This window comes from Pantherophis guttatus, chromosome 1 (genome assembly GCF_059756535.1).
Source record: "Pantherophis guttatus breed Tessera chromosome 1, ASM5975653v1, whole genome shotgun sequence".
Lineage (NCBI taxonomy): Eukaryota > Metazoa > Chordata > Lepidosauria > Squamata > Colubridae > Pantherophis > Pantherophis guttatus.
The window spans coordinates 175502552-175523900 of NC_142063.1; the positions used below are offsets into that span (position 1 = coordinate 175502552).

A 21349-nucleotide genomic window follows, 5' to 3' on the forward strand; every position below is an offset into this window, starting at 1 on the left:
TTTTCAATTTTTTGGATTCTATTGTCCAATTTATCTTGAATTCCTTCCATTTTAGACTCTAGTACATTAGTATTTGTGTCCAACTGCATCATAAATTCTGTAAAACCATTAGCCATAGATTTCACCAATTCTTTAATTTCCTGCTTAAATTTTTCAAATTGCTGATTCACAATCTCCTCCCTTCTTTCAATCTCTTCTATAAAAAATTCTATTATATTAAAATCAGGTTTCTCAGACTGAAGAATTAAGACTTGTTCCTTTAAGTTGTTGGTGGGGGAATCCCCCCCCCTTCTTGTTTATCTGACTTTATGAGTCTCGGTGCCATGTTTCTGCCCAGGCAGACTTTGTTAAAAAAAAAAAGCAAGAAAGACTTCTTTCCAATCAACAACAATATCTGGTCTCCAAGGGAGAGAAAAAGAAAAAAAAAACACAGGAGCGAAGTTTTGTCTACAAATGTAGCCAGTGGTATTTATTCCGCTACATTGTAGTAATAAAAAACGGAAGGACTTTTCCTTTCTGCCTCTCCTCCAGCCGACGCCATTTTTTAAAAGGCTTTTTTTTTTCCTCTTTCTTTTCCTCCTCTCTCTTAAATAATTTCTTTTAAAAAATCAGTAAAATACTTGCAGTTCAGTATTACAGGTCCAGCTCACATTTTCTTTGAGTAGTCTGTTAAATTTGCAGGCTTGCTTTTGACGCCTGGCTCTGCACCAGCAGAGGTCTCCCAAAGCCCGGAGCAGCGGCTGGGGATACGGGGCATCTCATCCGCTCCGTCCCAAAAGTAAAGGAAAAACTTTTGGGACTCCGCAGAGAGTTCTACCCACCCCTGCCGGCTCTATCTCCGTTTCCTCATGGAAACAGAGTTTTTTCGAGCCACCATTCCGTTGTGAAGGCGGCTCTGACAGGCGATGGAAGCTGACGATCCCGAAGGAACGTCTGGCAGCGACAAACAGCAAACAGGAAGTCCATGATGAATATTATTTTATTTGTACTAAAATGCATGACACTCAGGTGCCACACTGTTCACGCATTGATATGTTTGTAAAAAAAAAAGAAAAAAAACTTGGAAAAAAAAGAAAAGAAATCATCAGCTACTAGAATTCTTCTTCAAGTCAAGGTTGACTTCATAAAGCATAACTACAAGAACATTTTTTTCCCGAACGCCATTACTCTGCTAAATAAATAATTCCCTCAACACTGTCAAACTAGTTACTAAGTCTGCATTACTATTAATCTTCTCATCGTTCCTATCACCCATCTCCTCCCACTTATGAATGTATGAATACCTTGTTGCTGGTATCCTTACGATTTATATTGACTGTTTCCTAATATGATTTGATTGCTTATTTGTTCCCTGTGACTATCATTAAGTATTGTACCTTATGATTCTTGACGAATGTATCTTTTCTTTTATGTACACTGAGAGCATATGCACCAAGACAAATTCCTTGTGTGTCCAATCACACTTGGCCAACAAAGAATTCTATTCTATTCTATATTAAGGTTAAATTCTATTGTTCCACTTTTCAAATACCTTTTCTCCTCTTTTTAAATTTTCAATAATACTAAAAACTCCCCTAAAACATAAAATGCTTCTGACACTCAAGTTTTTCCTGCAGCTAGATCTCAGAGAATTTATGTAGACGTTATGCCCTAAAATAGATTACAATAATACTATTAACTTTAAAATGTGGAAAAAGGCAGAAAAAGAAAGTAGAAAACAGATAATGTGCCTCTCCAGATATTTCTGAATCAGAACCAGCATGGGCAATCATGAAAGATGCTGAGAGTTATATTATCAACAATACATGGAGGACCACAAACTCTCCACCCTGGCTAATGAAATTCAGTGGAGCAACTTACAATATTATACCATATAAAGATTTGTTGACTACATTGTTAAGAAGATGCAATATAAAGCATGAAAACAATTTACATAAATTATAAATAAATACAAACAAACATATTGAGGAAATAGGTCAAATGGATATTAAGCAATAGCTAACCAATGTCTATACTACTAAAACTCTTATTATCTGACCTTTACCTGGATAAAAGGTTGCATCATAAGGCAACAAATTTTGAAACAAAGTAAAATCTATTTTGAATTACAATGATCTGTTTTGGAATTCAGGCTCCAGCTGGCTACAGAGCAGTCTCCTAATTCTCACACAACGGGGAAAAAAATTATTGGGCTTAATGCCAAAACAATGTCACCAAACTGTGCAAAATTTTCTGCAAAGGAGTAGTATAGATTAAAAGTAAGATGAGAAGAGAACAAATAATATTTCATTATGAAAGCAACATTTGCCACTTGCAGTATCATGAACTGCAGTCAGATCATATTGTGACTGATAATATTTTTGATGGGGAAACATTTACACTTCTTTTTTTGGCAAAGTACTTGCAAGAAATGGAACTGAATTGTGGTATTGTATAAAAATTGTAGTTGCTATTCATTCAGAAAGATTCAGATCTTTGGATTTTTCACATGCTTATCTACTAAAAACAGAAGCAGACATTATCACATTATCACCTTTTCAATTTTTCACTTCTTCCACCCTTCAAGCAGGGGGGATAGTTTACCAGGAAATACAGAAATAGAGGATAGGAGTAACAGAAAGAAGAACTAACTGAAAGATGAGAGATGTGTCACAAAAGGCACACTCTTTAGTATAAAACCATCCTTAATGCTAAGCTATCCTTTTTAAAAAATACTTATCTTGTTTTTAATATGAATATGAAAAGACTACATGAATTGTATTCTACTATTTGCATGTAAAACCAGATATTTTTTATTTGAAAATAGTTCATAGTACTGATTGATATTTCACAGTTCATTGGTCTGAGACTGAAGCAAAGCATGACCTGTAAACCCAGCTAAATTTTTCTATTTAGTATCATTTATGCCCCAGATATTTAAAACAGAATTTAGATTGTAAATATGTCAAGCAAACACACAGACACATGAAACAGCATGTTGCCCTACACAGTAGTTCCTCCCCTGCCAAAGATAAGACTAAACCCTTGCCAGTTAACTGTAATAATCTGCATATATTCAAAACAGTTGGCATTCAGACAAATCAACCATCAATAAACCCATACAGACTATGTTTATACACCATTCAAAAAGAAGGAAGCAAAGAGATGACAACATATCTTCTCCAAAAGCCTAAACCCAGATAAGCAGAGATTAACACTAGACAACAACCAACCAGGCAGGAAGGAACTACCAAGGAAAAACTGTACCTCTGCCAGGACAAACTACTGTATATAAACAGGAAGGAATCCTCACACTCACCTGCACTGATGATGTTACCTAATCAGGTAATGAAATATTCACAAACAAATAACCAAGTTGAGAGAGCACCAAGGATTCCACAATTTAGATTTTGTTTTGTTTTTCATTTATTTTGCAATAATAATATCCAGTTAACTTTCTCATCTGGTAAATGTGAACTTATCTTATTTTAACTAGGAAGTTCTAGACAGTGTTTAGAATTCCCTTGAGTAAGAGATAAGATAAAAGTGACTAAGTTGAATATAATTTCAAGGCCGATTTATATGCTGAGAAGCCTTCCCATCTTTATTCCAGCCCATTATTTTAAAACAATTAGAAGATAATGATTACATCTTTTATATAGGTAGTCCTCAACTTACAAACACAACTGGGACTGGAATGTCAGTTGTTGAGTGAAGCAGCTGTTAAGCAAGATGATACATAACCATTCACTCAATAGCTGCATTTTGATTCTCTCATGTGGGTTGGTTAAGCATTCATATAGGTTGCTTGGCAGAGCACCAGTGAGAGGGTCCTCTCCCTGCTCCACCATGCCCAGATCCACTTAACTTTGCCTTTTTTTACAGGCTGGCCCCATTTTTGCAATCATTGAAAGGCTCCTTCTCCAAATCACACCATTTGGAGAAAGGGCCTTCTAAACCATTGTGAGAATAAGAGTGTTTGCTAGCTTTCCAATGCTGTTCTGTCTGCAGAACATTTCTACCAGACTGCAGAATTGGGTTCAGATCCCTTTTCTGAAGCCGGGCAGAAGAGCTGAACTCCACTTTGCAGGCAGATCTTTCATCCAGCTGTCAGAAGCTAAAGAGAAATCTCTCAGCAGATGGTAGCAGCTTGCAACCTTTGCTGCTGGCTTTCCCACTGATTTCCTGGGGAAGTCAGCAAAGAAGATTGCAAATGGCGATCACATGAACATGGGGGCTTGGCAGGGGTGGTATTCACTTACCTTCGCTACCAGTTCACAAATGTGAGCGCACAAGAAGTAGAAATGAACAGGCTGTTTCCTGCCTCTGGAGGGCCTGGGGGGGAAGGCCCATTTTTTGCTGGCTTTAACAGTTATGTTTTTGGTGGGTTGAGCTATAGTTTCTTTTTGCGTGAGGACTGATGCAGAGAATGAGTTAAGCAGGTCTGCTTTCTCTCACAGCCTGTTATTTCCTTGCCATCTTCCCACTTAAATGGACCTACCTTTTCCTTGACTTTTTTTCTTTTTATTTATATGTTGAAGGAAACTTTTGTTATTATCTTTGACTTTTGTTGCAAGTCTTTGTTCATTCTGAAGTTAGCTTTCCTGACTTCATGTTTGCAGATTCAGGGTATATGCTGGCATTCTGCCTTAGTTATGTGTCTCTCTTTCCATTTTTTTTTTATACTTGTCTTTTTCGTCTTTCAATTTATCAGAGACAGTTTTGTGCAACTATGCTGGTTTCTTCTTGGATTTCTTGTTTTTCTTTTTCAGTGGTATTGTGGTGGACTGGGCTTTTATGATCATATTTTTCAGAGTTTCCCATACTTCTTGAATTGTTTTCCCTTTAGGATTTTCATCCATAGATTTTTTTCTTAGGCTCTCCCTGAGTTTGTTAAAATCAACTCTTTTAAAGTTTAAAACACTGGCTTTTCCTCTAGTTCCCTTCTCTACCTTTTGGATGAGAAAGTTGTCAACTACGTTGGTTTAGGAATCTGCTTGATCTCCCACTTGCTGCAGAGTTTGTTTCCCAGTAGATATCAGAGTATTTAAAGTCTCCCATTACTAATGTGGTGTATCCCTATATGTTAGTTGTTTAGCAAAAAGTTCATCTATGTCTTCTGCTTGGTTGGGTAGCCTGTAGTACAGGGGTCCTCAAAGTACAGCCCCCAGGCCAGATACGGCCCACCAACACAATGTATCTGGCCAGTGCAGTGGTAGGATTAAGCCCTGCCCCTCACCTTCCAGCCACTCCTTGCGTGGCTTGCTTCTCCTGCCACCCTCATCTTCCCTCCTCCAGCCGTCAGCCTTATATATACCTTGCAGAAGCTAACTGCTCATCGCTGTTTGCAAAGGTAAGGTCAAAGGGCATGGCCGGAGGGTGGATGGGGGAGGGCCAACTGGCAAAAGGGTGATACTGGCAGTAGGTGGACTGACGTGCACAAGGAGGTAGGGGAGTGTGAAGGAGACAGCAGCATTGGAGTCCTTCCCAGGCGGGGGCAGGGGGGGCTGCTGTGTATTGTTTAATGGACTGCTAAATTGGCCACACCCACTGAGTCACATGATGACCTAGCCAAGCCCACCCAGCTGGTCCGGCCCCCCAACAGTCTGAGGGACCATGAATTGGCCCCCTGTTTAAAAAGTTTGAGGACCCCTGCTGTAGTATATGCCTATAGTAATGTCATTCTTTTTTCCTTTTATATTGGCCCATATGGATTCTAGGAGGTTTTCATCCTTGGTTTTGTGAATTTCTTTTATGAAAAATAGTCTAATGAAATAAAGAGATGATAATTTTCAGTATAAAACAGCTGCCCTGTTGAGATTTGACTATTATTTCTGGGTTGAACTGAATAGTTAACAAGGGAATGTGTACCAAAAGAGTCATTATTTGGTGCTAGAGCACAGTTGTGGTAACCTCAGGCTAAAGTGACATTCAGCAATAGATCTAATTGATGGGTTGGCTCTTTTCAGCTAATGGTTTGTTAAAATGGATGGTGTTCAGCCTGGCCTCAATTACAGACACTAGCATTTTCAGGAAACTAAATATGGCTATCAGCAAAATAAAGTAGGATCACTGCTATTGCTGCTGCTGCTGATTTGATATCGTATCAAAACTTCTAAGAAAGCAGAGATTCCAACTGTAAACCTTTCAGTTATTTAGCACTATTCTGTGCTTTTTTAAAACAAGCTTTAAAACAAGGTACCTCATACCTTCAGAAGAAAGCCACACATTGAGACTTATTCTCAGGTAAGTAGGAATAGAAATGAAATATCACAGTTTTATGTTTCTCTTTTTGAAAGTGGGCCCTACCTTCTGTTCATATTGATATATTAGTAGGAAATCAATAATACTACACTCTCTTATGAAGGAGTGTCATTATCTCACACAATTGTAGAATAGAAAGGGATCCTTTAAACCATCAAGTCCCTGTTCAGTGCAAGAATCTAAATTAAGCATTCCAGACTGATAGTTATTTTGTCTCCACTTATACACATCCAGTGAACATTCTCCATCCTCTACCTGCCTATCTGAGTTTTGGTGTCGTAAGTAAATATATTTGCATTTGTCTCTGTTATGTTTCTTTCAGTTACTCTGAGATCATTTATCCATTCTGTCAAGCTCAATTTGGGTTTCATTTCTGCTTTCTAGGCTATTAGTTATCCCACACCATGTTGTGTTACCTACAGGTCTATAAGCATCCCCATCCCCATTTCACACAAATAATTTATGAAAATAATGAATAATAGAGATATCAGGATTGATCTTTGTAGCATTCTATTTCATATTTCTGTACAATTTGATTTGAAATCGTTGAAGAATATTCTCCGAATATGATTTTCATTGCACCTATGTACCATTTAAATGTCCTGCCTTTCAGCCCATACTTTAACCAATATAGGTAGATAAAAAAATGAGATAGGTTTCTCACATCTTTTTCCCTCACAAATCCATGATGACTTCTATTAATTATCTAACATGTTGACTTCAGAATATTTACTGATCTCTTTATAATCTGCTCAAGAATTTCTGTAGGTATTGATGTCAGTCTAACTGGCTCCTGTTATTATTATGATTGGTTACACAATCAGCCAGATGTTTAGATTGGATCTGGCCTTTTTATCTACCTATCGAGCAGTTGTGAAATGTAAAATTTGTTACTACCGGTTCTGTGGGCGTGGCTTGGTGGTGGGGGGTAATGTGACTGGGTGGGCGTGGTCAACTTTTTTAAAAAACTTTTTAAAGCATTTTTTTACAACCTATTCAGGCAAATAGGTTGTTAACAAACGCTTTTAAAAGGTAAAAAAAGGCTCTGACAATCACAGCTGTGGTGCACAATCATCAGAGCCTTTTTTTACCTTTTAAAAGCAGGAAGTAAGAACACCCGGGCGGGTGGCGGAACCTCATGCTGCCACCGCTACTGGTTCTCTGAACCACCTGCCACAATCACTACCGGATCGCCCAATCTGGTCCAAACTGGGAGCATTTCACCCCTGCTAGTGAGTCCTTCCCAATGACCTGCATAGGCAGATGTTGTTGTTTAATAGCATTGAAGGTACTATAGCAGAATGTAAGCTGTTCCAAGTAAACTTTTGCAATTGACTGGTGGTGATTTTGTCAGTCCTGATGGAGCTGCAGATATTTTAGGATTGCACCTGAAATTATTATTACTAGTACTGCATTCTTTTATTGTTGTTGTTGTCCACATTGTTCTACTTCTATTTGCAGGTTTTTGCATTTTTGTGATTTTCTCTATTTTTTTCTCATCTATTCTGCTGTCACCAGGTACAGGTAATCCCCTAGTTATGAATTTTCACTTAGCACCCATTCAAAGTTAAGATATAACACACCCCCCCCCAAGTACTTATGACAGTCTTAAAGTTACGAATGTTGCAGCACCACAGCAGTTGTTCACCTTTATGAACAACCGCAGAGGCACTGCAATATTGTCCCTTCCTATGCCCACCCCCCGCCAGGTCTCTACAGTACCCTACTGGGCCTGTGGATACTCACCTTGCGAAGATCTAGCCAGCCTTTGGAGACCCAGCAGAGTGGGAAGGATAGGCAGGGCAAATAATTCAGTGCCTCTGTGGTGAATGACTGTCATGGTACTGCAACATTTGTAACTTTGGGACTGTGTCATAAATACTGGAGTGTGTGTGTGTGTGTTAATGTCATAACTTCAAATGATCACTAAATGAACTGTCGTAACTTGAGGATTACCTGTATGTTGTGTATGGTCCCACTTGTTCTTGGTTGCAGGCAAACTATTATATTATTATTGTTATAATTTATTATAGCTATCCACTCCAGTAGTCTAGGTGGCGTACAAATACAAAAACAATAAAAACATACAACATTACAGGCAGCCTGGACAATAATAACAATAATAACAATAACAAATCAGACCATTTATAAACTCATCAACCCAAGGACCCAAATAGTTTGTTGGTTCTTTCTTCTTGCCTTTTTCGGATATTCTTCTTCTCTATTCATCTGCCTTTTCAACAGTTCTGCATCATTTTTTACAATATGTAAGGATTGTGCCCGACATAAGCTACTTCCTTCAGTCTCTAAGATTCAATTCACCTGTTTTACAGATTAAAAGAGATATTTCCTGACCGTATTTCTGTCAATGTTAGATTTCTAATTTATCCTTTCATCCAGCTCTTCAATTTCTTGGTAAAACTCATTTATCTTGTTGTTGGAAAAGAGTAAGTCAAAACTAGCTGCTATACTTAATTCTTTGTGGCCAGCCCTATTTCCTTTTCCTCTGCTGAAACAGACCTCCTATTTTCCTATGCTTCTCCCTTTTGGTTTTTGTGTTTTAAGATTATTTTCACGGTCACCCTAGAATTTTTTTCACCATCATTTTTTTGGGGAAAAAAATGTGTTTTTAATATCCTGTTTTGGAACCTCCACTCATCTTTGTTTATTGTTTCTGAATAAACTTAAGAAGGACTCTGTTCCCATGATCTTAGGCATTTTAAATTTAATGGATGAGAGTTATCATTTGCTTAAATCCATTTTATCAAAATCAATTGAATTTAATAGTAGCTGGATACCCATAATCTCATTCTGCCCTGAATCCATGTTATTCTGTAATATATTTTTAATAAATCAACACCAAAATCATTAATATATGTCTCTACATTATTCCCAAATTACCCATTTTAATTAGAATTGTACAGTAAAACAATATGTCAACCTTTAAGCTATTCGATATTCGTAAACTAAGTGGTAGATTAGACATAGCTTAAATGTGCCTACTTATTTGTAGAAAATTTTACTGCAGCATGACATTTTTGTGATAGGCATTCTTAAAAAATATATTAACATTTATGTTGAAAATTCTAAATTTTCAAAGCTTTCTTACAGGTATCCACAATAGAAAGCTCTAAAATGGTTGGCTAAAAAACAGTTCAAAGGTCCTCCACTCTTGCCTACTCCTGGTGCTTTTCTGATGTCGTTACAATGAAAGGCTTTGTCTTCTATTTCTTTCGGTATTGTTCCAAGACAGTAAATCAATACATTACAATGTCAGGGTTCCAAGTAACACCCCCAACGAAAGAAGACTCCAAGGCTTGAAGTTCCTCAACGTTCCATTTTATTGTCATATTGGCACATCTGGGAAAACCCGAATCTGAAAGCTTCCAGGTTTTCCCCACCCAACAGAAAGTCCAAGTCCCTGCCCAGCACCCACAAGTCCATCACATGGCCCAATCAAAGCACCGTCCCAACTGGAGAGGCTTCCCAGTTCCAACCCTCCAGGTATAGGGCAAGATGTCCTTGACTCTCTGAGAAAATAATATTATTATGATTATATATCACTCATGCTCCATATAATCCCCCCTCCCAGTTTTCCACAGTAGGAAATGTGGCAGGCCCAATGCAAATGATGGCTTCCAGGCCTGACATACAATGCAACATGATTTAACCCTTTGAATAACAGCCATCAAGAGAAGCAAATTTGATTTTTTTAAAACTATGACATGACAGGGACAGAAATTGTCCAAGACAGAATAAAACATTATTCTATTCAGTTATGATTACCACCCCCATGGATCTGCTTTTCTCCATGTTTTTAGTTTCTTTTACTCTTAAAGATATAAGCTTTAAACCAGTGGTGGGATTCAACTGGTTCACACCACTTTGGCCGAACCAGTTGTTAAATTAGTGGCTGGCCCTGCCCCGCCCCTCACTCCTTATCTCGCCCCACCTACCTTGACCAATGCCTACAGTCACACCTGTGGCATAGCTGCTGTTGCTCTCTGGTTCCCTCACTTGCCTCGATCGCGGCCCCCGCAGCCAAGCTGATCACTGCCTGGTGAATCTTCCTCCCTTAGCTGCCTCCCACACAGCCCAGCCCGCTTGCCTGCCTTTGCCACAGCCTACCTGATCTCTGCCTGGGCGTGTGGCTGACACTTGACTTCCAGCACCAGAGAGGGCGGGGAAGGGAAGCAGCTGGGCTGCCGCTCCGTTTCATTGGGGTGTGTGGAACGAGACAGAGCTCCTCTTGCCACCTCTTCTCCCCCCCCCCCTTGCCAGGCATGGCAGGGATTCCTGCTCCTCCCTTTCGCTGTAATTTGGGAGTGTGTCAGCTGGGGAAAGGTGGGGCAGGGAGGAAGGGTATTCCAGACTCCTGGGCCTACTGGCTTCTTCCCAGCAGCTCTTGCTCTGCCTTTTGGTGTCAGCAGTCAAAGACAAGGTTTTTGTGGGCAAAAGATTTTGCTGGCACTGGCCAGATGCCCTCGCTTCCCCCAAGCATTTTTTTGCCTATCTGATTTCCAGCTGCATCACATTTCTCCATCGCATTTCTCACCATGGTGTGTAGGGAAACAAAAGATCGTGGGACTAAAAATAAAGTGCAATCAATAAATTTCAACTTCTCGCAAAAGAAAAAAATCTCACGAAGTTGGAATCGATTCAGAGCAGCGAACTGGTTGTTAAATTATTTGAATCCCACCAGTGCTTTAATCCCTGGAGTGAAAAAACAGATAGGAAGAAGAAGGATATGCAGTAACAAACCTTAATGACCCCTATGATTCCCCTGAGCAAACTCCATCAATATATACCATGAAATGTTATTTTTTAGATCCCTAATTAAGGCTGTGACCAGCCTTTAAAATTCATTAAACTCATCACTGAACCCAAATCTTAATATCTTACCATCTAGTCTCCAAGGGAGGCATGCATTTGGCTTTACAACTTAATAAATCCATTTTCAATTTAAGTGCATTTGCTACTAAAGCTTTGGATGCTAGACTGTTTATATTAAAATAGCTTAACTTAAAAAAAAACTATTAAGGTATACATTCAAATGTTAACATAGGTGCTACAAGTGTTATGTTTCTTCATCGTAATGCTGTAGTACTGCTTGGCAAACATTTAATTCTGTGACAACTTCCTGACATTTCTTATTCAGCTAGACTAAGGACAATACCTAGGCAGTGATTCTTGAGAAAGTTTTTAAATTTTCAGTGCTGTGGAGGAGGCCCAATCGTTTTAAACTGTACTTATTAATATCCTTAATATGCAAAGAATCCTGAATGGCAATGATTAAAAACATGAGGAAAACATTTCTTGTTTCAATAAGGGCTGGATCACCAAATTAATTTATCACAGACCTACTCTCACTTATAACACAATTCTGTTTTATTTTCTCATGTGACATAAAATATTTTTTGCCTAAAACCATAAAATTTAATTGTATAGACTCACATACTTTACTGAGATCTATTTTATAAAATGTCCAGAAGCTTCAGATGCTGCAAAATACAGTTGCTAGCTCAACTAGTGTAATACATAGTACAAAATCCATTTTGCCCCAGTACTGAATGACACAAGTCCTGATCATTAGGTGCTTTTCTAGCTATAAACTGTACAATAACATTCAGAAAAGGACAAAATCTAGCAGCCAGATAACTTCAGAATCACTCAACTGAAAAAATAAAATCAGATTTGTCCATATAGAAAATATGTGGATGTCCAGATTAACTAATTTACTCATGCAATCATCCAGTGACACCGTATCCTTTGCCACTTTACTAGCTTTTTGAGACTGAACTATTTTAATCTCCTGCTTTGTTATCTAATAAACATGACAGAATTCCAAAAAAACATTCAAGGTTTTCATGATTTAGTGTAAGAGACAGACAGAAATCATTGACACTGATTTTCTTATGGATCATTCTCATGTTAGGTTTATACATGGACTTTTGGCAGATAAGCTGTGAAATGAATAATTTCAATTTTAGAAAATCAGCCTGTTCAGTGCAATTACGACAATGTGATGCAGAAAATGAGATCTGTCACTGAATATTCTTCTAGAAGAGCAATAATTAACTACAAGGTTCAAACACTATGTCAAAATAAAGATAAAGAGTCGATGTAGACCAGAACAGTAGCTGACTTCCAGTTTTTCATAAGGAATAAAGATCTTTTTAAGTGAAATACAAGAGATTTTTTGTTTTCCTGAGTTTTCCAGTCTCACAGAATTTGACTATTTCTTAATATGATAGATTTCTGGAGAGGGAAAGACGAGGAATTGGGAGTACCTGATTGTGAACCTAAAGTAGACCTTCATTCTGTATCATTCCTATGTAGTCAATGTAGATTGTCCCCCATGTCTCATTCTCCCTCCCAAACCCCAAATTTTTTGAAGGATTGCCCTGGTTTGGATAAATTGCTTATCCCAGGAATTAGACTGCCAAAGCATCTTATTTCTTGGTAGTTGCATTTCCTTTCTCTCCTGATTCTGTAGCAAGGGATGTTGTGGGGAACATTTCTCATCAGCAGGTTGTCTCTGCCTGAAGTGAGAAAGACAATGGGGAGATCCTGGAGGGGAAAGTATTGTTAGTGTTAGAATTCATTATTAAATTGATTTTAAAAAACAGAAGTTATCCAAATTATTAGCAGACTCAATGTGTTCTATATTTCCCAGGTTCTAAGAGCAAAGCATGGTCTGCTCTATCTCTTCCCCATTTTCTAGTCTTCTCCACTGTAAAAGCCTGAGAAAATCAATCATGAGAGTTCCCACCATCTATTGCAGACTATATTGTATACAGCATCTCTTATGATGCAATGGAAACATTATAAGAGATGCTATATACAATATCAAGAAAGGATTATGTATTATTAATCAGTGGCTAGAATGCAAATACTAAATGAATAACATTTTCTTATATTAATGCAAAAACATAGATTAACAGAGCTTTGAAAAAAGCATTTTTTGTTTCATGCCAATACTTGGTCAAGCAACAAATATTCAGGCTCTACACAAGGACCTCGATGGATGAACAACATGGAGAACAAAATAGGTTACAAAAAAAAGGAAACAGAAGATGGAGGAATTTAATCCAGTCAGCAAATACAATTCCAGGTCTGAGGAACAGACCATTAATATTACTATCAAATATTTGGGTTAAATTTCAGAAATTGAAGAGAATTGCTTGTGACACCACCATATGAACCAGAAAACATATAAGAACACAATATGAACGTAAGGAACAGATTTTATATGTTCAAATTATGCAAAAATGAACCAGAAGAGCTATGGGGGAAAAGATGGTGAAACCCAAAACAGAAAAAAAAAATTCCCAAATATAAAGAGGATATTATGCAACTGGTTTTCAAAATAAACTATTATGATAACCAAGAAAAGACAGACAATGAAAGCCTTGAGCAATAAGAAAGATATGTAAGTACCAAATGCAGACTACCAAGGTCAGTCAAGAAAGAACAGGAAAAGAGTTAATTCAAGGAAATCAACAAGTAAAGGAGTGTAACATAAAAGAGGTATTTTGAGTACAATCCAAGACCTAACAGAAAATGTACAGCTTATACAGGATGCTCAAGAATAATGATGGAAAATATTTGTTGAAGGCAAATTAAATTTGCCTTAAAATTTGGAAAGTTGGAAAGGCTATAGTAAAACTCTTAAAAAGATTAAATAATGGCAATTGTAGAGAAGACAATATATTCAGAAACCAACTCTACAAAGGTAAGACAGGCATCAGACCAGTTATCAAATAGGAAAGCACTAGGTATAAATGAAATAAATTGTTTAAAGTTGCAAAAGAGGCAGTTAAAAGGCTAACAGTTCCATGTCAACTAATATGTAGTAAGAGTAGATGGCCTTAATGTTTGAGAAAAATTAATGGACACATTCATACTCTAGAAGTTAAATAAAATTTGACAGACTAATAACCTTCTTGACTAAATTCTCAGTTGCAACAAGGTGAATATTTTCCTCTCAGCTTCAAGAAAATATTCTGTACTAACTGAAAATTCCATGACATTTCATAAGAAAGAACATTACAGCAGTTAATCAATAGAGTTACAAAATCTTAACAAAGACATTAAACAATTATATGACCTATACAACTGAATATCATTTAATTATTCTTTGCCATAAAATTGTCAGATATTTCTTTTTGGAAAAAAAACAAAAAAGAGACAAGTTGTCTCTTTTTCCTTCTAACCAGTATTTTCCAAGGGCACGTTACATTTTTTATATTTTAGATCAAGTATACTATTTCCCAGAGTTGGTTTGAGAAATACTTCCATAGGACATATGCTGGCTATGTAACAGACAATAACAGACTTGGAAGGGGCCCTTGGATGGCAAACCTTTTTGCCATCGCATGCCAAAAGCATGGGGGAGTGTGGGAGGGATCATGTGTGCGCCCACACCCATAATTCTATGCGCTCCGCCCCCATGCATGTGCGTGTGACCCCCTCCGTGCTCTCCCGCTTTTGACATGTGATGTCACGGTGGGCCCAGTAGGCCCATTTTTTGCTCTCCCCAGGCTCCAGAGCCTCTCTTAGAAGCCTGGGGAGGGCGAAAATGGTCTTCCCCACACCCCCAGAGGCCTCCGGAGGCCAGAAATGACTCGTTTGCTGACTTCCTGTCCTTCTATGTTTATAGAAGACTTTAGGAGCACTATGAGTAATCTTCATCTTTTTAGAGATCAAATGAGAGGCATTGGATAACACTGTTAATCCTAGTCCTTTACACTGTGTATAATGTTTAGCCTGCAATTGTCAACAAATCAAAATATTTTAAAATGTCACAAAATTCCAGGAATCTTTTCCCAAAGAACTCAAATGAGGTAAGAATTTCTTACCGAAATTCTTGCCATGTGGAAAATTTGGGGTGCAAATTAGAATATGAAAGATTTGGCAACACGTTGGTAGTCAAGCCAATAAATGTTGGCCATTCATCCCTACAACTCCATCTGGTACACCTAGATGACACCCTGTTCTTCCATTCAAAACCTGGTTTTTTTTTTTTTTTACAAAGCCTTTGATAAAGCCTTCATCCTCTACTCAATTGTTGAAATGAATGAAAAACATTCCCTCTTCTGTATTCTTCCTTCTATGTTATTGCCTTTTTACATATAACAAGGCTTTGCAAAACTTTGAAGGATATTTTCTTTTGAAAAAATAACAAACAAAGCACTTTCTTGTGAAGTACAGTATTTTGTGAAGAGGTCCATTTGCTTCTAAGAGAGAAAGTGAAACAACCAAGTTGCTTTCCCTTGTTGTTTTAGACCCTTCCCCTTGCTATTTTACTGTAGATAATCTATGAGAAGGCTGAGAAAAGACTTCTTTCATACATTACTGAAGAGTCTTGAGGTCAATCAAATTGCTCTGGTGAAGTGAATTAGTTCATCTATTCATTCTGAGTAGCAAATCACATCATTTCTATAATACAAAGCACTACAGAGAAATGACTTTGAGTTACTTAGCGTTCAGTTCCTCAGAGCAAATGTCTGTCCAGTGCTGCACTCTGTAAAGCAGAGACTCATAACGTATGGTCCAAGGACCGCTGGAGATCCCCCAAGACTCAGTTGAGGGTCCTTAAAATAAAAATTACTTGCCAGAGTTTGAATGTATTTATAAAAATTTAAAGCAATGACATTATTTCATTAATGTCATTGCTTTAAATTTTTTAATTCATTATTATGAATTATTATGAATTATTAATTTTTTAATTCATTATTATGTTTGTTAAAAATATAGACTTTTTAATGATCAATATTATGGTAATGTACAATGAGTCATTATTACTGTTATTTTTACATGTTTCAATAAATGTTCTACAATTGTGTCTGTTTTAATTTTTAATATGGTAAAAATCAATAAAAATAACTCATACAAACAAAACATCTTTTGGGGCCCTATAATTTTTAAAACATAATTTTTAAAAGTGGGAAGAGGTTCTGAGAGCAAAGCATTTAAGAAGCACTGCTCTAATGCATTGCACACGTTATGACTTTATACAGTTGTCACTGGAACCCATTTCCTATCAGAAGAATAAGAAAGAATAAAATTAATTTTCCAAGTTCGAAGTAGAACAATTGGTTTGTTTGTTTTTTAATTGGGTCACTGAAGCATTTTTTCAAACAGTGAAATAAGAAGCATCCTCAAACTAATGAATGTTAAATGATTACCATAAACATGCTACTTGTATCTATTTTTCCCCTCCTTTCAAGAATGCATTTTCTTTAGTTGTTTTCTTTATATGCTAATAGCTATAATTTATAACATTAACTGGAGATGCTATTTTTGCTGAGACATCTGTGAGGGGGCAATCTCAGGTAAAAATAAACAAAAACATGACTTCTTTAAGGAACCACTAAAGAACAACAAAAAGAACATAGTGAGAATCTGTAGATTTGCCACCTGCTGCTCTTATTTCTTTAAGTTTATCAACCTCAAAATACACTTACCAATTTATATGTTATTGTTTCAAACTACTAAACTACGTGGATCAACTGAGGACACTATTTTTAAAAATAAATTCTCTCAAAGCCTGATATTGAGGGAAAGATGTCTGGGAGCCATTCTATATATACAAGCATATATATATATACAAGTTAGTCATCCATTAATTTTTCTAGAGGCCCTTTATGAGTTTTGACAAGTAAGAGGTGATAAGTAGTGGATCAACCCTCATTCTTTTACCACTGGCACCAAAGGGTCTTACCCTTTGTGTTATGTGGCTTGAGACAGAACAATTGAACATTTCAAGTACTCATTTCTATGTGCATATGCATGTGTATTATGTGTACAAATCAAATCTGGCCAAATCCCAAATTATAAAGAAAGCGAGGCAATATAGACCACATTGTCATGCAGCTGAAGTAGAGTATCTCTGGAAATTCTGGATCCACTGTATTCCTCTGGAGTTCCACTCTTCTACAAATAATGGTTTTCTAGCAGAAAACCAAAAAACCAAAAACCTCTACAATATGGCTTAATACTAGAGAGAGGGAAAAATCAGCAAATTTTACATTCTATGATTACTAGGATAACTCTGAATTGTCATTTGAATTATGATCACCAATTATAATATATAGCAGAACCTCAATAGAAAAGCATAAAATCATTATTGTAGAAATTGATTCATAGAGCCACCTGACCCTGACCCTAACCCTATTTCTTATTTTAGGTGTTTTCTGCATTGAACAAGTTAGGGTTGGATAAATATTCCTGAGTAACCTCAGCATTCTTCTTCTTTCAAGGGCTTAGGTTGCAATCATTCTCAATTGAGGCATGCTTTTTCTGTTCCATCTTGGACAATATTGGTGAAAATAATTACAGATGTCCGTAGTATTGATTAAGAAAGGCAACTGCTGCTATAACTCAGATTTTTCTCTCTCACACACATTTTTTATTTTCTGGATCCAATTGAAAAACTGTTTTGCTTCCTCAGGGAACCTAATATAAAACTTATCTAGATTTTTATCAAGTTGCATGGAAATGTGACCAGTTGATTGGTTGGGGGGCATGCTTTGTATGCAGATACTTTCTGTACTTTGTCCATAGCATGTATAATCCTCTTTGGCATCATAATTTCACAGGCAGACTTCTGGTGGTAGTATCTTGTGTTCTTCTACTACCTTGACAGTAGCATCAAAGTAACCCTTTATTTCTTTTGTTGAAGATTAGCAAGGCATCCAGGTGTTCACCAATCTTTGCCTAGATGGGTTTGTGAATTCTAATCGTGATCCAGACTTTTCTAGTGACTCCAGATGCATCTTGGCAGAAAGGAGGGGTAGACTGTTAATATTCCCTGCAGTGAAAGGGGTGCGGACTTGGACTTGATGGGTCTGGAGACATTCTTGTCCATCCACATAAGGAACATGTTGAGTCCTCAATATAGCCATAATTGCTTCCTCATTCAACAAATTTGGTACATTACCCATACCTGACAGTGTTCATTATTTGCAACTTGATGTAGTTGCAAATATAGGTACACTTTTTACTAATCCGAAGCTGAATTGGCACCCATCCCAGCTTCCAGGCCTGTAAAAACTGTTCTAACAGAGTGCCTCTGGGTGATTTACCAGCACTTCCACCCATTTTTCCTGAACTTCAGCCATCCATTTCGTACCCATGTTTCCACATAAACAGCTCTTCATACAATCTCTATAGATATGATACTCTGGTATTCGTCCCTTGCTTTCCTGTCTCAGTGTGTCAACAACTTTTGCCTAGGCTAAGAAAAGGGGATGAATGAAAAACAATCCAAACTCAACCCCATTTTATGACAGGAAAACACAAAGGCAAAACATTCACATTCTCTCTCAAAGGGAAAACTATGCAGTTATCAGATACAGACTTATCTACACTGGAATCTTATGGACTAATGTCCCAATTACTTTAACTACTATACTGGGATCACTTCCCCTACCAACAGACCAAATAGGTAATTTCAGCTTGATACTGGTAGAGTCTTTGAAGTGGTGCTCCTTGGCAGCAACTAGAGTATTGTCAATTTTTTCCCACAATTCTTGGGAAAAGACCATGAAGCAACCTCAGCAGCCTTTTTAACTATCTAAAGGATGAGTTTGGGATATTCCTCTATTCAGTCAAAAAATGGTTTTAAAAGTCATCCAAAATCTTTAGTATGAATCTGCGGAGTCCAGTCAATCACACAAGAACTCATTATAATTATGCTTCTCTGAGGCAAGATGCCAAGCTTTTATAGTAAGACATTATAATACACAATAAAAGTGTGTGTTAGAATAAGAACCTTACCGTATATCATTAATAGCTAACTGATTCTGTCTTTCCTTATCTGCTTAGACCACACATGCACATTAGTAATCTTGGAATGCCCCAAATTCCTGGGCATGCATATTTCTAGGCTATACATCCTTCTTGACCACAATTTGGACTAAAGGTTAAAAGTTTAAACTAGATAAATTAACCTAACAGAATACTCTTCCAATGGAAAATCATTCAGTTCATTCAGTCTTTAGCTTCCATCACAATTCCCAACAATAACATTCATCACATCTTTTTTAAAAGGCATCATTCATTTTTATCAACACTTTTCTCAAAGCACATTCTCATCTCTTCAACGTAACTGAAATTTGGCAAAACTATTCCATAAAGAAGTGTGTATTCATCATATTATGATCGAAAATAACAGAACCACACTAAATATTTGAGTGACATCACTAGTTCGTGCATTAATTCCTGTAGAAGGCTGTACATTTCCTTCTTTGTAAATGGCTTTCCTAAAAGTTTCACCTTGTTCTGCTGAAACAAAAATCACAACTATTTTCCCCTTGCCAAGATTATAAGAGAACAAAGCTCTTTTTTCTTCTGCCAAACCATACTCCAAATCCATTCGCTATGTCAAAACAGACAATTTCTGGAGTTTAGATAAAGTAGTTTTGAATTGATAAAGCACCAGTGGTGTGCAAAACTAGCATGATCTTTTACCAAATTTACTATATAGTAAAATACATTTTAATACTTTAAAATGGTACATATCTTTAAACTTTAAGGTGCCCTAATTTTGTATAGAAAACAAAATCATAACCTTCTGTTCACTTTCATGTGGCATTTCCTCATTTTTTTATTTTCTGTCAGCAAAGCCTGACCACAAGCAACAGAATATAATATATTGAGGAAGCAAACAATAATTTCTATATATGCAATGGTATTCTTTTTCATCTAGCCTCTGAAGTATTGCTAAGGAAATACAGGGAAACAGCCTGGAGCTTCACTTCATAGAGAAAGTATATTTATTCTGTTTCCTAACCAGAGACACTTGTGGTTGGTGATGAAATTCCCCATAATTCCACAAGGCATATGTATGTATTTCTTTACAATATTTAGTGGCCAGCCTACTCTAAAGCAGCTGAGCAGTCTGCATTAAAAGTAGAAAATGTAAGGTCAATCTAAGCAAAGACCATGATAGGACACAAGAAAAGGAACAAGAGTAACACTACTAAGAGCATTGTATCACAGCATTCACAAATCTCTCTAAAGTCATAATATCCACACTGACTCAGTCCATCAATGCAATAGCAAACGTTTACTTACATGTGTTTCAAAGGAATTGAGACATCACTTACCCGTAAAAAGGAGAGATCTCGGTTATGTTCAATGCTGGTGATTTCTAGATTGCCCATTACTACTTCACAGTTCTCATAATATTTTCGCAATGTACGATACTGTTGCTCAAGGTCAGACAGAGAGCTCAATTTGTTCTCAGTGCCAGCACAAACTGTAAAAAAAAATGGGAGAATGGGAATAATGAATAAGAACTAATATAAATGTGTACCCCAAAGTTCATGTATTGTAATTTATCTAAAGTTAAATGATTGTTGGTACTCATATAAAAGATATTCCAGCCAATTAATTTAGGTATATATGAATTATTTCATGTCTACAGTGATTTTCTCACTCTCCTAATTTTTTACTATTCACTGCTATATGCAACATTAAGAAAATTATTTGAAACTCCACCAGGGCTGCAAAAGTGAATCCCTCAGAATAGATGACATGGAATTCTGAACAAAAATGAGAAATTCATCCATGCTAATAACCACAATAAAAATTCAGAAGTATGCATATCCTGCAATGGGTTTGGAAGCAGTTAAAGCAATGCTTTCACTGAACTTATATCAGTGCAGTATGGGCTTGTCATTATAGCAGAAACACTTCTGCTCCGAATAGAAAATTTTTCTTTGTCTAAATATTTTTTCTAACATAAACAATTAAGAATAAGCAAAGAAGATAGGAAAAATAGATTTTGAAATCAGTTATATGGGGGAGAGATGGGATGAAATCAGTCATTTGCTCCCCCCCTCAAAAAGCCCCCAAAATGTGGGATTTGGCTATTTTAAAAAATCAGCTACATTATTTACTCTCCTCGCCCTATTCTATAAGAAGTCTATCCTTATTAGATTCCAAGTATCACTTCTGAATGCTAAAAGCAAACAAATATACAAAGAAGGCATTTAAAATGTTTTTTTATATTACTGCAAAGTCTCAAACACTTGTTTCTCAGTTTATCACAGAGATGTGATAACCCAAATATGAGATTTGCCAATCATGCAAGACT

At 36.9% G+C, this 21349-nt stretch overlaps 1 protein-coding gene across 4 annotated transcripts in view; it reads right to left on the bottom strand.

The window, feature by feature from the left end:
• ERBB4 (erb-b2 receptor tyrosine kinase 4) overlaps positions 1 to 21349 on the bottom strand; it is a 1174706-nt gene that overhangs the window by 702820 nt on the left and 450537 nt on the right. For all 4 annotated transcript variants that reach the window (XM_060688174.2, XM_034433703.3, XM_060688175.2 and 1 more), the window contains exon 2: positions 20358 to 20509. In XM_060688174.2, coding sequence (XP_060544157.2) covers positions 20358 to 20509 — 152 coding nt within the window. The remainder of the gene's footprint in view (positions 1 to 20357; positions 20510 to 21349) is intronic.